Raw genomic sequence first — 19794 nt, forward strand, 5'->3', positions numbered from 1 at the left:
TTCAGCATTTTCAACTGGTTCACCTATGCAGTAGGCATATTTTATGGAGCCTTATAAGAGACCACCATATAAAAGACCACCGCTGTGTTGTCGGTGCACACCAACACATTGTGACCTCTTAGGTCTGGGAGAAAGTAAAGTAGTGCTCAAAGCACGGCCAGCATCTTCAGACAGTTGATATGCTATGTCAGATTGTGGCCACCCCACAGACTGTGGGCAGGGTAAACACTCATGACCACACCCCAGCCGGTGAGGGACGCATCCGTCGCTTAGTCTTGAGCCACCACTGTAGGGGTCTCATGTACAGCAGGCCAAAAGGTATCATGTTGGACGCAGCTGCCATCAGACCCAGCAGTCTAGAACTGTTTGACAGTAAATTACTGGCCTTCTCTTACTCTCGTGACCGCAGTGAGGATTGACTCGATCCGACATCTGTGCCTGCACCATGGTCAAATCCCACACCATGCCCAGATAAGTGGCTCTCTGTACTGGAGAAAGCACGCCTTTCTTGGCATTTAGTCGCAACCCCAGGTCTTCCGTGTGAGCGAGAACGACATCTCGATGCCGAAACGACATTCAGTCTGATTGAGTTAATATCAGCCAGTCATCGCACCATGTGCTTAAATCGTGAAAGTGTGGGATGAGAATGCAAGGCCAAAAGGAAGAACCTGTATTAGTAGGCTTTTGCCCCCAAAAACCAATTTCAGGAACTTCCTATGATGGGTAAGGATGGAGATTGCATCTTTCTAGATCGATCGTGACACCAGTCCTCAGACTTCATTGTCTGCTTTTAGTGCAAATGTGCTGAACTTCAGTCCCCTGACTGAGCGGTTCAAAAGACGCAGATCTAAAATAGGATGCAACACTTTATCCTTCCTTGGAACGATGAAGTACTAGCTGTAAGACCCGGACACCACTACGCGAGGAGGGACCACCTCGATGGCCTCCGTCCCCAGAGGGTGTCTAGTTCTGTTCCATTACCAGAGCCTGCTCGGGGTCCTTCAGGGTGGAAAAAGCCCCGTTGAATTGAGGCAGAGGAGAACCAAACGGGATTCTGTGGCCTCTCACTACAGTGTGCAGGACCCATTGAGACATCTTTGGCAGTAGTTTCCACTCTGCTAAATAGTCTATTAAGGGAAACAGTGTCTCGAGACTGATCTCTGGTGTAATCAGAGCTGCTGGTTTGGTGCCCTAAAGTGGCGAACCAGCAGGGGAGAGCTGAACTAGCTGCTTAAGAGACGTCTGTGGAGGTCACCAAGGTCCTGAGCCACAGCATCAGGACTCTCAAAGCTGAAGTCTCCTTATAAAAACGACGGTCCTCAGACCCACGTCATCTGCTAGGAAGACTTGATTGACCAGAGCCTGTTCGGGGCAGGACACAATGTATCACAATGTAACCTTCCTCAGAATTAAATGCAGGTAAACAATCAGACGAATAAACACGGTCTGGCTTGTGATACAATTCATATCGAAGTGATGTATCTAAATTCTCATAGTCAGATAAATACTGAATTTAATTCCTCAGAATTAAATGCAGATAAGCAATCAGACGAGTAATCACTTTCTGGCTTGTGATACAATTCATTTCGAAGTGATATATCAAACTTCTCATAGTCAGATAAATACTTAATCTAATTCCTCAGAATTAAGTGCAGGTAAACAATCTAAATTTATTAAGTCTAGACCACAGAGCAAAAATGAGTCCAGACTAACAAAGTTCGGGAGGAGCAGTCGCAGTTCATTAATCTGATTAACACAAGTGGAGACCAATCAGTAATCAACTCATGACAAGGTATAAATAACAGCAGAACCTACCTCTGTTCATTGACAGTTTTCAGCAGTCAACAGCTCTTCAGCTCTTCTCTCTGCAAAGCATGTCGAAAAAACCAAACTCTTCATCTGATGAAGAAGTGAACATCGCCAGGCATGCACCTTCGGATTCCGACGGCCACACGACCATCCTTCCTACGCCAGACGTCGCACCTGAGCCCCAGGCTTCTCCTCGCGTCCGCACACCGGCCCGATCAGACCTGCGCTCACCAAGACGCCGAGGCCAGCCTTCACCACCCCCGGCAAGACTCCCATCTTCTCCAGCATCTTCCTACCGCTCAGCCACCCCGACGATCCCACCTATCGGGAAATGGACCATAGCTGGACTAAGGAAAGCGCTGGAGAATGCAGACATACAGGCTTCAAGGAAAATGCACAAAGCGGAGCTGTATTATCTGTATGTCTCGTAACAAGCAACGCCTAAGACGACCCACAGACAAAGCAAATCCCGCACTGCCCGAAACTCACCGGTCCAGTCACCACCGTCAAGTTCCCGCACAAGATCCGGCTCGCTTCATCAATCAACCAGGAGGAACAAGCCTTCAGCAAGCCTGGGCTGCCCCCCTCAGTCCGCCAGGGCAGGTTCACTTTCCGAGGAGGCCCAGCCCTCCACCACCGCTTACGCCGCAGCAGCGCAGTATGCCGCCGGGCCCAGCAGCCCCCCCCCCACAGCTACTCCCTCAGGCACTCCCGCCGTTTATAACCCTTTTCCCTTTCAGTGGCCTCCAGCTCCTCTCGCAGACGTTAGCGCGAAGCTACCGACGCTAGCAGGACAGACCCAACCATATCAACAATCCCACCCACCAGGTCATAACCCCACCCACTTCCAATGGCCTGCAGCTCCTGTAGCTCAGACAAGCGCGGGCCCACCCCCGCCGGCAGCTCATGCCTATAATCCTTCCTATCACCCTTCCTTTTCTCCACATCATCCAACTAACTTTTCTTTTTAAACCTCAACAGGTCATCAAAGCGCGAGGCCACCGATGACATTTACAGACCCGGCGCATACCCTTCCCAGCTATTCGCTCCAAACTAAAAACCAATACTCTCTTTCCACAGCAATACAGATGCCCATTCCGTCCAATGCCGTCGCAATGGAACCACCTCCCATGTCACAAAACATCCGGGCACAGATCCTCACAGGTATGGACGTAGATCTTTCTTCTCTACTCTCTCTGCTCCCCGCAGCCCAATCAGACAGGCAAATAGACTGCGGGGACTTCTCAGTCACTTTAAAAAATCCAACCACCCACTCATCCCGCCTACTGTCATTTCCTGAATTCACCATCGCTTTCGCTAGATACACAGAAATTATCTGTTCAGCTTTCCCCCGCAGGCGGCGTGAACTGAATGATTATTTGGCAATAATAGCAGAGCTACACCTATCACAAACTTTTTTCAGCTAAGAGTGCAGTACGAGTCGCCCAGTGGAACCAGTGCACATACTGGGGGGCTCTCGGCCAGGATCTCCACAGCAGGGTATTTCTGGGCTGTAAAAACATTTCCTGTGCAGTCTGCAGGTCAGTGGCACACTCAACCATGTTGTGCCCCCAAGTTAATCCTTATGTTCCACCCTACTCGGGAACCAGCCCAATGAGATCCACCAGCTATGTGCCACGTCCTGCAACAGCCTTAGCAAATAAAAAATTTAAAAACCCCTCCTTTGAAGGAAGCAGGCAGCCCTGCAACCAGTTTAACGCTGGCAAATGCACCAAATCACGCTGCCGGTGCTAATAAAAATTCAAAAAATTACTTATCGACTCCTGTAAATATTTCATGCATGCACGCTGAACTAGCTCATCATCCGGACCCCGAATTTACCAAATACCTGCTGACAGGCCTCGAAAATGGCTTTAAACCCGGTGCAGAATGCCCGCTCTCACAGAACACTATCTGTAATCTTCAGTCCGCCCTAACAGAACCTGAAGTCGTCGACAATCTGATTAAAAAAGAAGTCGAATCTGGTTTCATGATCAGCCCTTTCGACACTCCCCCATTCAACACATTTCATATCAGCCCCATCGGAGTGGCTACAAGAAAATTTTAGAGCAAAAAACGTCTCATAATCGACTTATCAGCCCCGCATAATTCCCCGTTTCCAAGCGTTAACAGCTTAATTCCTCTCGATTAATTTTCGCTTAAATACCAAGACATAGATCAAGCAATCGACATGGTTAAAATCGCAGGTCGGTGTGCTTGGCTCGCAAAAATCGACATTACTTCAGCCTTCAAAATTATGCCTATCCATCCAGATTCATGGCATCTTTTTGGAGTGCGCTGGCGTAGGAAATACCACTTCGCCGTACGCCTAAACTTCAGATGCAAAAGCAGCTCAAAAGTTTTCGACATGCTATCAGAAGCAGTTTGCTGGATCTTGTCGAATAATTACGCCATTCCCCACCTCATTCACCTGCTAGACAATTTTTTTATGATTGTTCACAGACGCCGCCCCCTCGGTTGGTTTCGGAGGATTTTACCAAGGTCGCTGGTTAGCGTCTCTTTGGCCACCACAATTACAGGACATAACTCTGTCCTCCGCATTATTTGAGATTTACCCTATAGTAGTAGCAGCCTTTCTGTGGGGAAAAGAATGGACCACTAGCAGCATTCTGGTGCATTGCTTTAATAAAGGCCGCTCTCATTCACAGGCTATAATGCCTCTTTTAAGACACCTCACCTGGATCTCAGCGTGCAACCATTTCATCTTAGTCGCCAAACACGTTCAGGGCTCAGAAAATCAAATCGCTGACTCTCTCTCTCGCTTTCTGTTTCAGAAATTCAGGACGCTGGCTCCAGGGGCGGACAATTTTCCAACGCCCATTCCTCCATATTCAGAACTGATATTCCCGTAACACATCCGCTAAAACCCCTCCTCGACACATCACTCGACACCATCCTCCAAGCAGTTTCCCCCAGAACCCTCCAAACCTACATGACCGTGCGGAGATGTTTTAAAACATTCCACGTATCCTATAATTTACCATTCCCAGACTTTTCTCTCCTCACATTCACTTCATTCATATCTTACCTTAACAGCATCAAGAGCCTTCAAGTCGGGTCTATCAAAGGGTATTTCAGTGGCATTCAATTTTTCCACAAACTGATATACGGCGCCCCCTCACCTGAGATAAATAATTCACAAACCTCCCTCTTAATCAAAGGAATTCAACGATCCCAGCCAAACCGTCCCGACACCAGACAACCCATAACATCAGATATCCTCACCCAATGCATTTACACCCTCCGCACCGGCTACCTGTCTTTCCATATCGCCCGCACATTAGATGCCATGTTCATTTTAGCCTTTTTCGGTTTCCTGCTCGGAACTCGCCATCACCTCCAAATTCCATCCTAAAACCCACCCCACCATCTCAGACTTATCAGTCATAGACAACGAAACCATATCATATTTGATTAAACAAAGTAAGACAGCAAACCAAAAAGGCCATTTTATTTACATTTTCAAATTCTCATCACCCATCCAACCATTCCAATCCGTCCTGGCATACCTCCAGTGGAGAGCTTCCCAAGCTAAATCCCATCTCGATCCCCTATTCATAGACGAATCCAACAAACCAGTGACCCGCTTCTGGTTTCAGAAACATCTCAAATCCGTCCTCCAACACTCAGGAATCCCAGCAAAAAACTTCTCAAGCCACTCTTTCCGCATTGGGGCAGCAACCTCAGCAGCTCAAAAAGGTCTCTCCCAGCAGCAGATCCAAGCTCTAGGAAGTTGGTCCTCAGATGCCTTCCAAAGCTACATAAGAACCAACCGATTCCATATCAAAAAAGCCCACCAAACCATCATCGAGTAAACCACGCATAAAATATCTGCTCTGTTTTCCCCCGCATGAATAAAAATATTTATTCGTTTCCACTGTCCGTCCAGCGAGCACGAGTCTCTCAGCGGACGCAGTAGATATTTATTCGTTTCCACTGTCCGTCCAGCGAGCACGAATCTCTCAGCGGACGCAGTAAATATTTATTCGTTTCCAATGTCTGTCCAGCAAGCACGAGTCTTTCAGCGGACGCAGTAAATATTTATTCGTTTTCCCTGTCCTTCCAGCGAGCACTAGTCTCTCAGAGGACGCAGTAAATATCTATTTTTCATTATTATTTTTCTTCCCTCTGTCTGTCCAGCGAGCCTCAGTCTCCCAACGGACACAGAAAATACCTATTTGTCTCCTCCATCAGTCCAGCGAGCACTAGTCTCACAGCGGATTCAGTAACATCTATTTTTCCTCTGCCTGTCCAGCGAGCACTAGTCTCCCAGCGGACGCAGAAATATCCATTGGTTTCCCTGTCTGTCCAGCGAGCACTAGTCTCTCAGCAGATGCAGTAAATATCTAATTTCTTCTACCTGTACAGCGGGCCTCAGTCTCCCAGCGGACACAGTAAATACCTATTTTTCCTCTGCCTGTCCAGCGAGCACTAGTCTCTCAGCGGACGCAGTATGCATCCATCTCTTCCTGTTCTTCGTCCAGCAAGCCCAGTCTTCCAGCGGACGCAGGGACATAATTCGTTTCCCATATCTGTCCAGCGAGCCTCAGCCTCCCAGCGGACACATTACGCATCTAGTCATTAAATCATTACATCTCACAGGCAGACGGTAGAACCTGTCTTCCCGAAATCGTAACCGCTTCTTCCTCATCTATCAACCAATAGGACCTGCCTGCTCCTCCGCTTCTTCAAGTTCAAGTCTGCTTTATTGTCAATTTCCACATGTACAGTACATACATACAGAGAATCGAAATTGCGTTACTCTCAGACCCCGGTGCATACAGTTAACATTAACATTAAAGCCTAAAAAAAATAACTAGATCAAATATAAAATGTAGATACAACTATACAATGTATACAAGGGAATGATATAAAAAAAGACATATAATGAAATTAAAAATAAAGTTAAATAAAGCAGCGCAAGGCAAATGACAGATATAGTGCAAATCAATGAAGTGAACAACAATGCAGTTAAAAGATTTTTTAGTGCAAAAAAATCACTTATGAAAAAAAATACATTATTAAGTCTGATTAAAGTGACAAGTGACAAGTGACCAAGAGCAGTTATTTTATTTAACTGACTGATGAGGTAGTGGAATGACGTCAGTTCCATGCCGAATGAGGTAGTGAGCAGACCAATGCTGCACAAGTGACTAGTGCATGCCATCATATAATATTTAGTGTGTGTGGAGGGGGGGGGGGGGTTCATAGTTCATTGGTGCCTGGGGAAGAAGAGGGGAGGGGGGGCAGGTTTGGGAGGGAGTTCAGCTTCCTGACAGCCTGGTGGAGGAAGCTGTCCTTCAGTCTGCTGGTCCTGGCCTGGAGACTCCGCAGTCTCCTCCCTGATGGCAGCATGCTGAAGAAGCTGTGTGATGGGAGGGTGGGATCACCTGTGATGCAGAGGCCTTTGCGGGTGAGACGTGTTCCATAAATGTCCTGGAGGGAGGGGAGAGTGACACCAATGATCTTCTAAGCTGCTCTCACTATGCGTTGCAGAGTCTTTCGGCAGGACGCGTTGCAGGCGCCATACCACACAGTGATACAGCTCGACAGGATGCTCTCGATGGTGCTTCTGTAGAAGGTGTACATGATGGGGGCCGGGGCTCTAGCTCTCCTCAGTTTGCGGAGGAAGTAGAGACGCTGTTGTGATTTCTTGGCCAGTGCTGCGGTGTTTTCAGTCCAGGAGAGGTCCTCTGTGATGTGCACACCTAGGAACTTGGTGCTGCTCACTCTATCCACAGTCACACCGTTGATGGTCAGAGGAACGTGCTGAGTGTGTGCTCTCCTGAAGTCTACAACAATCTCCTTTGTCTTCTCCACGTTCAGAGACAGATTGTTGTAGCAGCACCACTTGGCCAGGCAGCTCACCTCACTCCTGTAGTTTGTCTCATCTTTGTTGCTAATGAGACCCACCACAGTCATGTCATCTGCAAACTTAATAAAGAGGTTGGGGTTGTGTGACGGTGTGCAGTCATGGGTCAGCAGAGTGAAGAGGAGGGGGCTCAGCACACATCCTTGGGGGACCCCAGTGTTCAGTGTGATGGTGCTGGAGGCCAGAGGCAACGCAAAATCTCCTGGTCAACGACCACGCTTTAAAAAAAAAAAACGTCAGCCCGCCAAATCTCTGCTTTTGGGTGTTCGTAGTCCGGCGGCTGTCCTTTTCCTCTCTTGTTTTGTGGGGAGTACTCTGGGTTCGGGCCACATCCCGAGCATGGAGCGCTCCACCCGGACAGCACGCCCAATGCGCATAACCTTACTGAATTCATATACGTAGATGTGAACTAATGAAATTTACATAATAGTATATAAACATCATCAAACTGTTGTCTGTTCTTTAGTCTTAACAGTGAGTGAACATAAATGTACCCCAAAACACTGAAGGGTGTGATGGCTTCTTAAGGAACATGCACATAGCCTAACATTTAGAAATGTAAAGGAGGTCAGTGCTTTCTGAAGGCAGTGTGCATGTTAGCAACACCACGTGAGCTGGTGAAGGAGCTTCAGGCATGAAGTGTGCATGTGTGTGTGTGTGTGTGTGTATATGTGTGTGTGTGTGTGAGAGAGAGAGAGGAAATGAGAGCAATTCTAGGGCATGCTCTGTCAGTTCTCTGTGATGTCAGTGCAGTTCAACAGAACACTGTGTGTGTGTGTGTGTGTGTGTGTGTGTGTGTGTGTGTGTGTGTGTGTGTGTGTGTGTGTGTGTGTGTGTGTGTGAGAGAGAGAGTCAGAGAGTGGCTCTGGACAATGAAAGTGTGTTTTTATTTGTGTGTGTGTGTGTGTGTGAGGCAATGGAGGTGAAGATGATACAGAGCAAAACATTAAGGTATTTGCATATATACACATATATAGAGAACGAAAGAAAGATATAAAGAAGCACATAAGAAGAAAATGACTGTTGTCCAATAACACAAATTCTTATTACTAGGATAGTGAGCTTTAATGATCGTATCAGACATGCTGGACTAAACCTGGAAACGCTGTCAGGAGGAACACTCTAAGAACCATGTCAGGTGAGTTTACGCAACTGAGACACACTCAAAAATTAAGCGAGAGATAATCTTTGTGTTACTTGTCTACTTATAATAAAAAATTATCACTGGCATGACAAACTGATCAGACACTATGTGCATTAAAGGTTGGTGTTTTTTTTTTTTTGCCAATTCAGTTATATGTACTGAAGTGCAGCAAAGCTCCAGAGAATCAACCGACGAAAACAGAGGTTACCCAACATTTCTGTCAGCTGAACCATTTAGACTTAATTTTCTTAAAGTTCTCTATAAGATTTTAAGTTAATTTTTTATTTGGTGAAACATTTGTATGGTCATGGGTTCACTTGGTCAATTAATGTTCACATGACATTTGAAATACTCAAAACAGATAACAATTAGGTTTAAGGGTGTTCACATGAGACCTGTGGAATTGCTCTGAAAACATGATATTATCAACTGCACGTGTGTAAATGAACACAGTGCCACTTGTCACTCTGAGACACAACAGACTATTTACTTATTTGAATCACAAACTTTGATTTACAATTAGGATACAATAAGATCTATACCTATTTCACTTTTATTTTGAAAAAGTGTGGAGCCTCAGTTGTTTATTTCAATGTTACTTTTGACCTAAGAAATGACTAGCTATTCATCAACTCACTAATTCATTATCCATTCACTATATAGTTTCTATACATGCATGCTTTATTTATTTAAATTTTTTACATTCAAATTATTTAAAAATATGTATTTTTTATCAACCTCCATTAACCCATACCCAAAATCTATCCCATATTTAAAACACATAAAAAGATTAAAAAGACTATTTGAATACTATTAGCAATATATATATATATAGTCTCTCTCTCTCTCTCTCTCTCTCTCTCTCTCTATATATATATATATATATATATATATATATATACCATTGTTCTAGATAATCTGCAGATTAACATAATATTAACTGTTATTCAAAATAATAGTTTAGAATAGCCATATTCAATATGGCTGGACATATGAAGGAACAACAGCCCTGTTCTTATTAGTCTGGCGTTTGTGTCCTTAATTTAGCAACCCTTCAGGTCAGTGAACAAATTCACTCCAAACACTGCACAAATGTTATTTCTGTAAAAGAAAGGAAACAAAATACAAAGGCTTGTAGATTCTCATCAACAGTGACATTTTATGACTCGAGTTGGGGTTTAAAAAACATTTGGTAACACTTTAGTATAGGGTCCAATTCTTACTAATAACTAGTTGCTTTTTAGCATGCCTTATTATTAAGTAGGCTACATATAATGCATGACATCCATAATCCTACCCAATACCCTAAACTTAACAACTACATTATAAACTATTAATAAGCAGCAAATTAGGAATTAATTGAGGCAAAAGTAATATTTAATGGTTTATTAATAATGAGAATTGGACCTTAAAATAAAGTGTGACCAAACATTCTTATTTAGTTAACTACACAAAATAGATTTTCTTGGCCAACACTATCTGGGATGCCATGTACCCTTTCAGCCAGAGCTTTGCCATGTGTGGCAATGACGGCACGGTGGGGATCCGGCAAACAACATGAGGGCAGATTGTTGGTGGGAGGAGTGTGGCCCAGATCAGTCCAGTGATCTGGCAGCATACGATGTGACCCATGATAAACAAGATAAATACAATATTGCATGATAATGGTTAAATGTTCACATACATTTAAATTAACAGTGTAGTATTGTTAAAATGTAGTCTTTGAAATGGCAAGTCAAAACAGAATGAAACATTATTATTTAAAAATTAAGTAAATCAGCCAAGTGCATTAAACTGCACTTAATTATAATTTTATTAAATTTTATATTAGTATTTGTATTGTAGTATTTATACTACAAATAATCTTAGAAAGAGAGAGATTATTTAACCGTTATCATGTAATATTTATTTGGTTTACTATGGGACACGCACTGATCTATAATAGAGATTTCAGGAGCTACACAATGAGCTTCTAATTCTTCAGCTGCAGGTGCCAAACCATCCCACAAAGCTGAATGATGTCCTGTATGTCCCACCTAACAGCTTTAGGCAGCTGTGGCCTTATGGTTAGAGAGTTGGACTTGTCACCCGAAGGTTGCAGGTTTGAGTTTCGGTGCTGCCAGGAGTTGTAGGTGGAGGGAGTGAATGAACAGTGCTCTGTTCCACCCGCAATACCCATGGCTGAAGTGCCCTTGGGTAAGCACAATCAACAAGTCCAAATCATTTTCTCCTTCAATCTGGGCAACACTTGGTTCAGCAATTTGAAGCAAAGCATTCTTGAGCCCATGTAGTCACCTGTGAGCTTTACACTCCCAGGGGAGATTAAGGCAGCAGCCATATCGCCCTGCAGCCCAAGACTGGTTGCCCACTGATGCTAAGGAGGATTGAGCCTGGTCAGTTTTTGGATGGGAGACTAGTTTGCTACTGGGAGAGAGGTTAGCAAGGCCAGCAGGGGGTGCTCACTCTGTGCTCTGTGTTGGTCCTAATGCCCAAGTATAGCAATGAGAACACTATACTGTCAAAAAGCACTGTTCTTCAGGTAAGACATTAAACTGAGGTCCTGACTCTCTGTGGTTATTACAAATACCAGGATGCCTTTCAAAAAGAGTAGAGGTTTGACCTCGGCAATTGGCCACATTGACCACCATAGCCCCCTAACAATCCCCATATCTACTGATTGTCTTCAACACTCTTGTCTCCTCTCCACCAATAAGCTGGTGTGTGGTAGGCGTTCTGGCTGTGATATGGCTGGATCATGCACACTGGTGGTGGACGAGGGGATACCCTTTCACAATGTGGATTGCGTTGAGTATTTAGAAAAGCGCTATATAAATGTAATGAATTATTATTTGTTATTACTATTAAGTCTTCCAAAAGCCTCAGCAATATCTGAAGATACAACCACCATTCCATGATACATGACAAGGTGATAAGAAGCAATTTAAACACTGCATGAATTTTTATGTCTACTTGAATTTTTATGTCTACTGTCACAAACCAGTCCATCTTAACATTCTTCATTGGAGAGAGTATCTCTATGATATGACGTTACACACAGGTTGCCTGTGAGTATAAATAGGTGACTGAATTATACGTTGTCAGCTCTTATGGCTTAAAAAGACACACAGGCAAGTCTGAGGCATGGCAGCATTGATTTTCCATTCTCATTCTGTGCAGATCACACCCAGTCTTACCTGGTGCCACACATGCCTTGTTAGTTATCCGTGAGGAGATTGACAAGACATATGTGGCAGCGGGTCAGGTTTGAAGGCAAGATTGACGCCCTCAAAGAGGATGACTCCCTCTGCAAAAGATAGTTAGCCAGCAAATATATATCACATATACTCGCTCATACAGTCCTTACACATTTGCAAAATTGGAATGTGGGAAAGTAAAAAATGTGAGCCACTACATCCAAAAATCCCCTACTTGTGGGGCTGACAGAAGGAGAGGGCAATTGATCAATCTATCCTCCTAAATAGATTAAAAAAGTGTCCAGGTTAACATTCACAATGCTGCACTAAACTGGATTCTGTTAGGATTCTTTCTTGCTAGGAACTTTAGTGCATTAGAGTGTTCTTATTATTCACAGTTCACATCACAAGAGTCCCACAAGGCTTCACACACACCCCCTCTTCATTCCATTTTTGAATATCAGAAAGTATAATATCAGGTTCTTGAAGAGGATGTACAGCCCATTTACTTTTTAAAATCTGGTATAAATTTGTAGATTTTTTTTTCATTCAGGGACAAAAATATTAAATGGACGAAAACGTCCTACAACTATTTACAGATGATGTCGCCATTTTTGTACTGAATTGTAAGGGACTGATTCATGTCTGATGATTGTGTCATCTAAATGAATATACTGTTTGTGCAAGAAGCACACAAGGCTAAGAATCAAGAAAAAATTAATTTATTACTAATTTGTTACATTTTTCTATCTCTTCACCAGGTGCGGTCTTTGTATTAACCAGTCTGGTATTATTCCAGACAGTCTCCACTTGCCCCAAGGAGTGTTCGTGTGACACTAATGCCAAAGTGGTGGATTGCAGAGGACGAGGATTATATGATATTCCACGTAAACTTCATCAAGATACCCTGGAGTTGTATCTCCAAAATAACCATCTCCGAGGCCTGGGCTCTATGTCCTTTCAAGAGACACCACAACTTCAAATTCTGGACCTAACGAATAATTCAATCACAACACTTTCCCCAAGTTCCCTTTTGGGACTTAAAAGCTTAAGGGTCCTCAGCCTGGCAAATAACTCTATTCGGGAAGTTGATCGACGCCTTTTGGTTTCAATTAAAAATCTTACCATATTGGACTTGTCCTTTAACACCATAGGTGGTCTACCTGGAGGACTTGCTGATAGTTTCCACTTTCTGACCCATCTGTCACTCCATTACAATCGGCTTACTAAGCTGGACCGTATACACCTGGAAGCTCTTGGTAAACTTAAAGTTCTACAGCTGAAAGGAAATCCTTGGAAATGTGACTGTCATCTGATAGGACTTAAACTATGGTTGGAGACATTTGCCTTCAAAGGTAACAAAATGGTTGAATCCACAAAGATTGTTTATTGTGAGTGTTAAAACACACACACACACACACACACACACACACACAATACATAGCTACATTTTTTTTTTCTCACATCGAAGAGTGCAAGTAAGAATAGTTCTAAATTGACAATCCTGCTCAAATATATGTATATATTGTTATTATTCATATACAGTATATTATTATTAAAACCTAACCCTAATTTTCTATCACAGAGGATAAAAAAGTCAATGTTAAGCCCTTTGTAAAGTTTAGCTTGAGTGTCCTGTCTTACACCCTGCCAGTGCCATTCTTTTCTAGGTAGGTGTGAATGAGTTTATTGCATTGAAATGAAAACAAATAGATTTAGCTCAAAAAGAATTATGATATTTATAGGGAACAGAATTTGACAGAATCACTGTTCTACGGCTAATCAACTGAATCACCAGTGATTTATTGAATGGGCCGTATCACATCAACTCACACAACAACCCATCTGCAATGGATAATTAATATCCAAAGTATAGTGAAAACATTATTTATTAGCTTGTTATCAAGCTTGGCAGTTTAAAACATTAACTTGTAAGCACAAAACACAAGATGTCTCTATTTTCAATATATATATAAGAATTTACTGGACTTATCAAAGACATACAAACTAATCAAACACATGCACTCACACATTCACAGACGTTGCAGAAATAGAGAAATTGACAAAAGAATGAGGCTAGGAGTGGGAAAATGTAAAATCCCCAGTTTATAGTAATAGAGTATATGCAATTTCTTAGACCAGATACGACCATCAATCACTTAATTAGCCCTAGTTTCTCAATGAGACTATTAAACTTCATATTAAATACACCAGTTCAGCTAAAATCTGGAGGTTTGTATTGGCCGTGTTTATAAAGATTAACTTTTTGTTGCATCCTTGCAGAAAGAGGTTTCCCAAGGTTGTTGATTCGCTGGAGGTCTAGTAGTCGTCCAGAGTGACTTCTTTGAGAGACAATCATTGGGTCATTTGCTGAAGAACATTGCAGGGTTGCGAGTTGGTTTAAGTTTTGGTGGCAGACACAGATGAGGTCAAACTCGGAGACACAGCTTTACCACAAAATTCAGAACACAAAACTCTCATTAGAAAATAAAAGAAAGTAAAGTAAATAGAAAAGAAAAGAAACGTGAGAATGAGACTGGATGGCTTACCACCTCGTGATGGTAGATGAGCAGCCGACATGAAGGCCACAAAGGCCAAAACCCCCAAAAAGTGACAAAGGTGTGTCACGGTTGGTAGTGGTAGCATCCGTGTTTTCTGGAGGGACTGTTTAGAATGTCACAGTACATGTTGGAATCCATGTTTCTCTCAATGTAGCACAGCTCCCCAGTACCAGCAACACTTTTGATGCTCCAGACCATGATGCTACCACTACCATGCTTGACTGTAGGCAAGATACAATTTTTCAAAAATGTGAGTTCCACACGCCCTCAGTCCAGTTCTTGGGATACATCATCGACCCACGTGGCGTGAAGATGGACCAGGGGAAGGTGGACGCCATCACACACTGGCCTCAACCTAGTACCATTAAAGAACTCCAATGCTTCCTGGGCTTTGCCAACTTTTATAGAAGATTCATCAAGGATTACAGTTTACTCAGCTCCCCTCTAACTTCTCTCCTCCGGAACCGGCCCAAGTCTCTGTCCTGGAACCCCGTGGCCACTGAAGCCTTCCACCAACTTAAACAAGCCTTCAAGACCGCTCCGATCCTAGTCCACCCTGATCCCAACCGACAGTTCATTATGGAAGTGGACGCCTCATCAACCGGGGTCGGAGCAGTACTTTCCCAGCGGCAGGGGGATCCTCCACGACTCCATCCATGTGCCTTCTTCTCGAAGAAGTTATCCCCGGCGGAGCAGAATTACGACATTGGTAACCGTGAACTACTGGCCATCAAGCTGGCTCTGGAGGAGTGGCGTCATTGGCTGGAGGGAGCCCAGTTCCCTTTTGAGGTAGTAACAGACCACCGGAACCTGGAATACCTCCGGGAAGCTAAGAGACTGAATCATCGCCAAGCTAGATGGGCCTTATTCTTCACGAGATTCGACTTTAAAGTCACTTATCGCCCTGGCTCCCAGAACAATAGAGCCGATGCCCTCTCCCGTATTCATCAGGCAGATCCAGAACCCGAATCTCCTGAACCAATCCTCCCTCCAGCCATGATTGTAAGTCCCATTCAATGGAATATTGATCGTCTGATTGAACAAGAAAACCTTCAAACACCCTGCTCCGCCGGGAGGTCCAGAAGGGAAACTCTTCGTCCCTCCTCAACATCGGATTACCCTTCTGGACTTAGCTCATACCTCTCCGGGATCTGGATATCCAGGCAGGAGGCGGACCCTCTCGCTCCTACAACAGCGTTACTGGTGCCCATCGATGGCTCTGGATACTGTCCACTACCTCAAGGGATGCTCCGTCTGCGCCATAGCAGACACCCCTAGAAGACTCCCGGAAGGTAAACTGGTGCCTCTGCCCATTCCTGAACGTCCATGGACCCATATTGGCATAGATTTCATGACTGACCTCCCTCCTTCTCAAGGCAACACCTGTGTGCTGGTAGTGGTCGACAGGTTTTCGAAGTCATGCAAACTCATCCCTCTCAAAGGACTTCCCACTGCATTTGAAGCGGCAGAGGCACTATTCCACAATGTATTCCGTCACTTTGGCATTCCATAGGATATCGTCTCCGACAGGGGTCCCCAATTCATCTCCAGAGTCTGGTCAGCTTTCTTCCGTCTTCTAGGGGTGTCCGTCAGCCTCTCTTCAGGATACCATCCACAGACCAACGGCCAGACGGAGCGTAAGATACAGGAGATTGGGAGGTTCCTGAGGGTATACTGCCACCGTAACCAGGACTGTTGGAGCCAGTACCTACCCTGGGCAGAATACGCTCAGAACTCCCTCCAGCAATCTACCACCGGGCTCACCCCATTCCAATGTGTCCTCGGATACCAGCCTCCACTCTTCCCATGGTCAGGTGAGCCCTCGGAGGTCCCAGCGGTAGATCACTGGTTCCGACAGAGTGAGAGGGTCTGGGACTCGGCTCACGTGCATCTCCAGCGGGCAGTTCGGAGGCATAAGGAGCAAGCGGATGCTTGTCGAAGACCTACACCACAATACCAACCTGGACAGCGAGTCTGGCTCTCGACGAGGGACATCCGCCTCCGACTGCCCTGCCGTAAGCTGAGTCCCCGATACATCGGACCATTCACGATTGAACGGCAACTGAACGAAGTGACCTATAGACTCCAGCTACCTGCACAGTACCGTATCTCACCTTCTTTCCATGTTTCACTCCTCAAACCCTTCACTGAACCTTTGTCTCCTCCATCCACAGAGCCTGGTGATGATGCCGTACCTCCTCCTCCAGCCATCGAAGAAGACAACGACATCTTCCGGGTGAGAGCTATCCTCGACTCACGACGACGGGGTCCTCAACTGGAGTACCTAGTAGACTGGGAGAACTACGGCCCGGAGGAGCGTTGCTGGGTTAATCGTAACGACATCCTGGACCCCAGTCTTCTCACTGACTTTCACCGAGACCATCCAGACCACCCCGCTCCCCGTGGCCGAGGTAGACCCCGTCGTCGCACAAGATCCCAGCCGTCAGGAGCCGCCCGTGGAGGAGGGGGTACTGTCACAGCCACACCTTCTACACTCCCGGATTCGGACACTGACGCCACACCCACTCGTCCCCAATCACCAGAATTCTGAACACCTGTGCATCATCACCAGTGCCACATATAAAGCCATCCGTCACCATCACCCAGTGTCTGGTCTTGCACCGATCTCCTCACCCTAACCAAACCGCCTATTGGCTAACCTACCTGATCCTCTGAACCCTCGTCTTCATCATCTGTGTTCCTGTGCCTGTGAGTCTCCCTCTGTGTCACCATCACCTAAGGAAAGTTGTATTATCATTGTCTCATCTTCGTGTCAAGTTTCACCTGTGTCTGAAACCTCTGTCACATTAAATACCATTGCACTGAATCCTCTGTGTCCTCGTCTGTGTCTGACAGATATAAAGTTATTACACAAACAATTCTGCTTATGTTTGATAGAAAATAGAAAAGGATTGAAAAGGCACTTTTCTGGTTACCAGCCCTGAGTTTTACATAAGGGATTTTACATAAGTTAACCCTGAATCATTCTAAACTTGGGGTAAGAAAAATTGAGGATGATATTTTTTTCACATTTTACAATACACTGCTCATAATTTTCCAGGGTATTAACATTTAATCCTAGGTATTCACAAGATGACATTTCAGATTTTACATTCCCCAGCTTAGAAGAGGCACTAAGACCTCTTAATAATTAGAAGTGTGAAATGTTCCTCTACCCAATGTTAAAACTAGGCTTTAAAATGATGATGGGTTAAGCTCAATGTGAAAAGCCATATAGTTAAAACAAACTCCAACTGTTAGCCATTTCAGCTTCATCATTTTTTCCTGTTCATAGGTGGAGTGGTCGACAGCGTCACATGCATCCAACCTCATCTTATGCTGGAGCGGGACCTCCGGCACATTCCCTATGAGCTTTTCCAATCCTGCATGATCACCAGCTACAGCTACCTGTTCGCCAACATCCACTACCTGGACAATAAGCATCGCATGCTCAGCGGACAACTCCATCCAAGCCCCAAAGCACCATCTGGGGGTGATTTCAGCCCCTCAGGAGAAGCAATATTCCCTGAGTGTGAGGCCAAGCAGAGATCCCGGCCTGTGAACTACAGACACGCTATAGCCACAGTTGTCATAACGGGAATAGTTTGTGGAATTGTGTGTTTGATGATGTTGGCAGCAGCTGTCTATGGATGTGCATATGCAGCAATTAATGCCAAGTATCAAAGGGAGCTGAAGAAGAAAGCAAAAGAGGCGGGTTCAGGAGACAAGCAGAAAAATATTGAAAGAGAGGAGCACAAGAAACCTCTGGAGTAATGCGAAGATCAGCATCATATGATGCACATGAAGTGCAAATACACAGCAAGAATACACAACAGATACGGTTGTGTATCTACAAAGTTCGGGCAAGTCTGTGTACTTGGCAGCCATACTGGCAATGTCCCTGGGGTACGTTTTTTTATGATTATGCAGATACAGATCCTACCTGAAAGGGGAAATGTAAAGAAATTGAATTTTAATGTATAATTTAGAGTAGTCAATGTGCTGCTTGTATAGCACTATATATTTAGTGTCCTCTGAAAGTAAATTAACCTGCAGCCATTTTCTCAAAATAACTAGCAACAAAAGTGAGTACAGTGAGTGATAAGAGTTGTATATAATTTAACCATACAAAACCACATGTCCTATTCATCATGTTCATGTTTGTGTCTACTTGACAGGACCATACAAATGTGTGTATCTTGTATTAGAGCAGTTAAAATTTGGTACTTTGAGTACAATTCTCTCATATTGACCACTCGATGTTCAACATGGCACGTCATGGCAAAGAATTAGAATTAGAATTGTTGATCTCCACAAAGATGGCCTAGGCTATAAGAAGATTAACACCCTGAAACTGAGTTACAGTAAAGTGGACAGGGTCATACAGAGGTTTTACAAGATGGGTTCCACTCGGAACAGGCCTCGCAAGGGACGATCAAAGAAGTTAAGTCCTCATGCTGAGCGTCAAGTGCAGAAGCTGGCTTCATAAGACAGACAAATGCTGCCAGCATTTCTAAAGAGGTTGCAGAAGCAGAAAGTCAGCTTGCCAGTTCTCAGACCATACGCCACACACTGCAACAAGGAAGCCTCTTCTGAAGCTGGCTCACAAGAAAGCCTGCAAACAGAAGACAATATGTCCAAGAGCAAAAATTACTGGAACCATGTCCTGTGGTCTGATAAAACTATGGTAAACTTGCTTGGCTCAGATGGTGTCCAGCATGTATGGTGACTAGAGATGTATAGTAACGAAGTAGAACTACTTCACTACTGTACTTAAGTACTAAAAGGCGGTATATGTACTTTACTAGAGTATTATTTTTTTCCCCTACTTCCTCTTTTACTTCAGTACATATTTTCGATGAGTTTAATACTTTTACTCCGTTATTTTTGTTATGTGCTGCATCGTTACTCGTTACCCACATTACCACAGCCAGAACTGTAGATGGCAGGTTTGATGAAGCTGGCACATCATTGAGCGAATCAAACGATTAAAAAGAGTGCGCGTGCTGACTGAACTGATGTGAAGAGAGAGATGAACACCGAGCCGAGCCAGATAATGACTCGTTCACGAGTCAAGAACCAGTTGCATCGGTTTCCGGATCACCAGTAGTTCTTTCTGACAGTTCGTTCCAATAAACCGGTTGAAGAAAACAGTTCACCGGTTCTTTTGCGCTCAATGTAATGACGTCATTG

The 19794-nt window shown here is 44.4% G+C and overlaps 1 protein-coding gene and 1 pseudogene across 1 annotated transcript; both read left to right on the top strand.

Annotated features, from left to right (window-relative positions):
• The first annotated feature begins 2924 nt into the window (after positions 1-2924).
• LOC113106847 (uncharacterized) lies at positions 2925-5645 on the top strand (annotated as a pseudogene).
• A 5378-nt stretch (positions 5646-11023) lies between these two features.
• Positions 11024-18492, top strand: LOC113106848 (leucine-rich repeat and transmembrane domain-containing protein 1-like). The gene is made up of 3 exons (XM_026268859.1): positions 11024-11042; positions 12802-13395; positions 17897-18492. Exons 1-3 carry the CDS (start codon positions 11024-11026, stop codon positions 18373-18375), a joined length of 1092 nt encoding a protein of 363 aa, XP_026124644.1. The 3' UTR covers positions 18376-18492.
• The last annotated feature ends 1302 nt before the right edge of the window (positions 18493-19794 follow it).

The sequence above is a fragment of the Carassius auratus genome, chromosome 8 (genome assembly GCF_003368295.1).
Source record: "Carassius auratus strain Wakin chromosome 8, ASM336829v1, whole genome shotgun sequence".
Taxonomy (NCBI): domain Eukaryota; kingdom Metazoa; phylum Chordata; class Actinopteri; order Cypriniformes; family Cyprinidae; genus Carassius; species Carassius auratus.

What these genes read in the sequence shown, in the direction of transcription:
- LOC113106848 (XM_026268859.1), top strand. An exon ending in GGAGACATTTGCCTTCAAAG is followed by an intron (nt 13,396 to 17,896) that starts GTAACAAAATGG and finishes TCCTGTTCATAG; the next exon opens with GTGGAGTGGTCGACAGCGTC.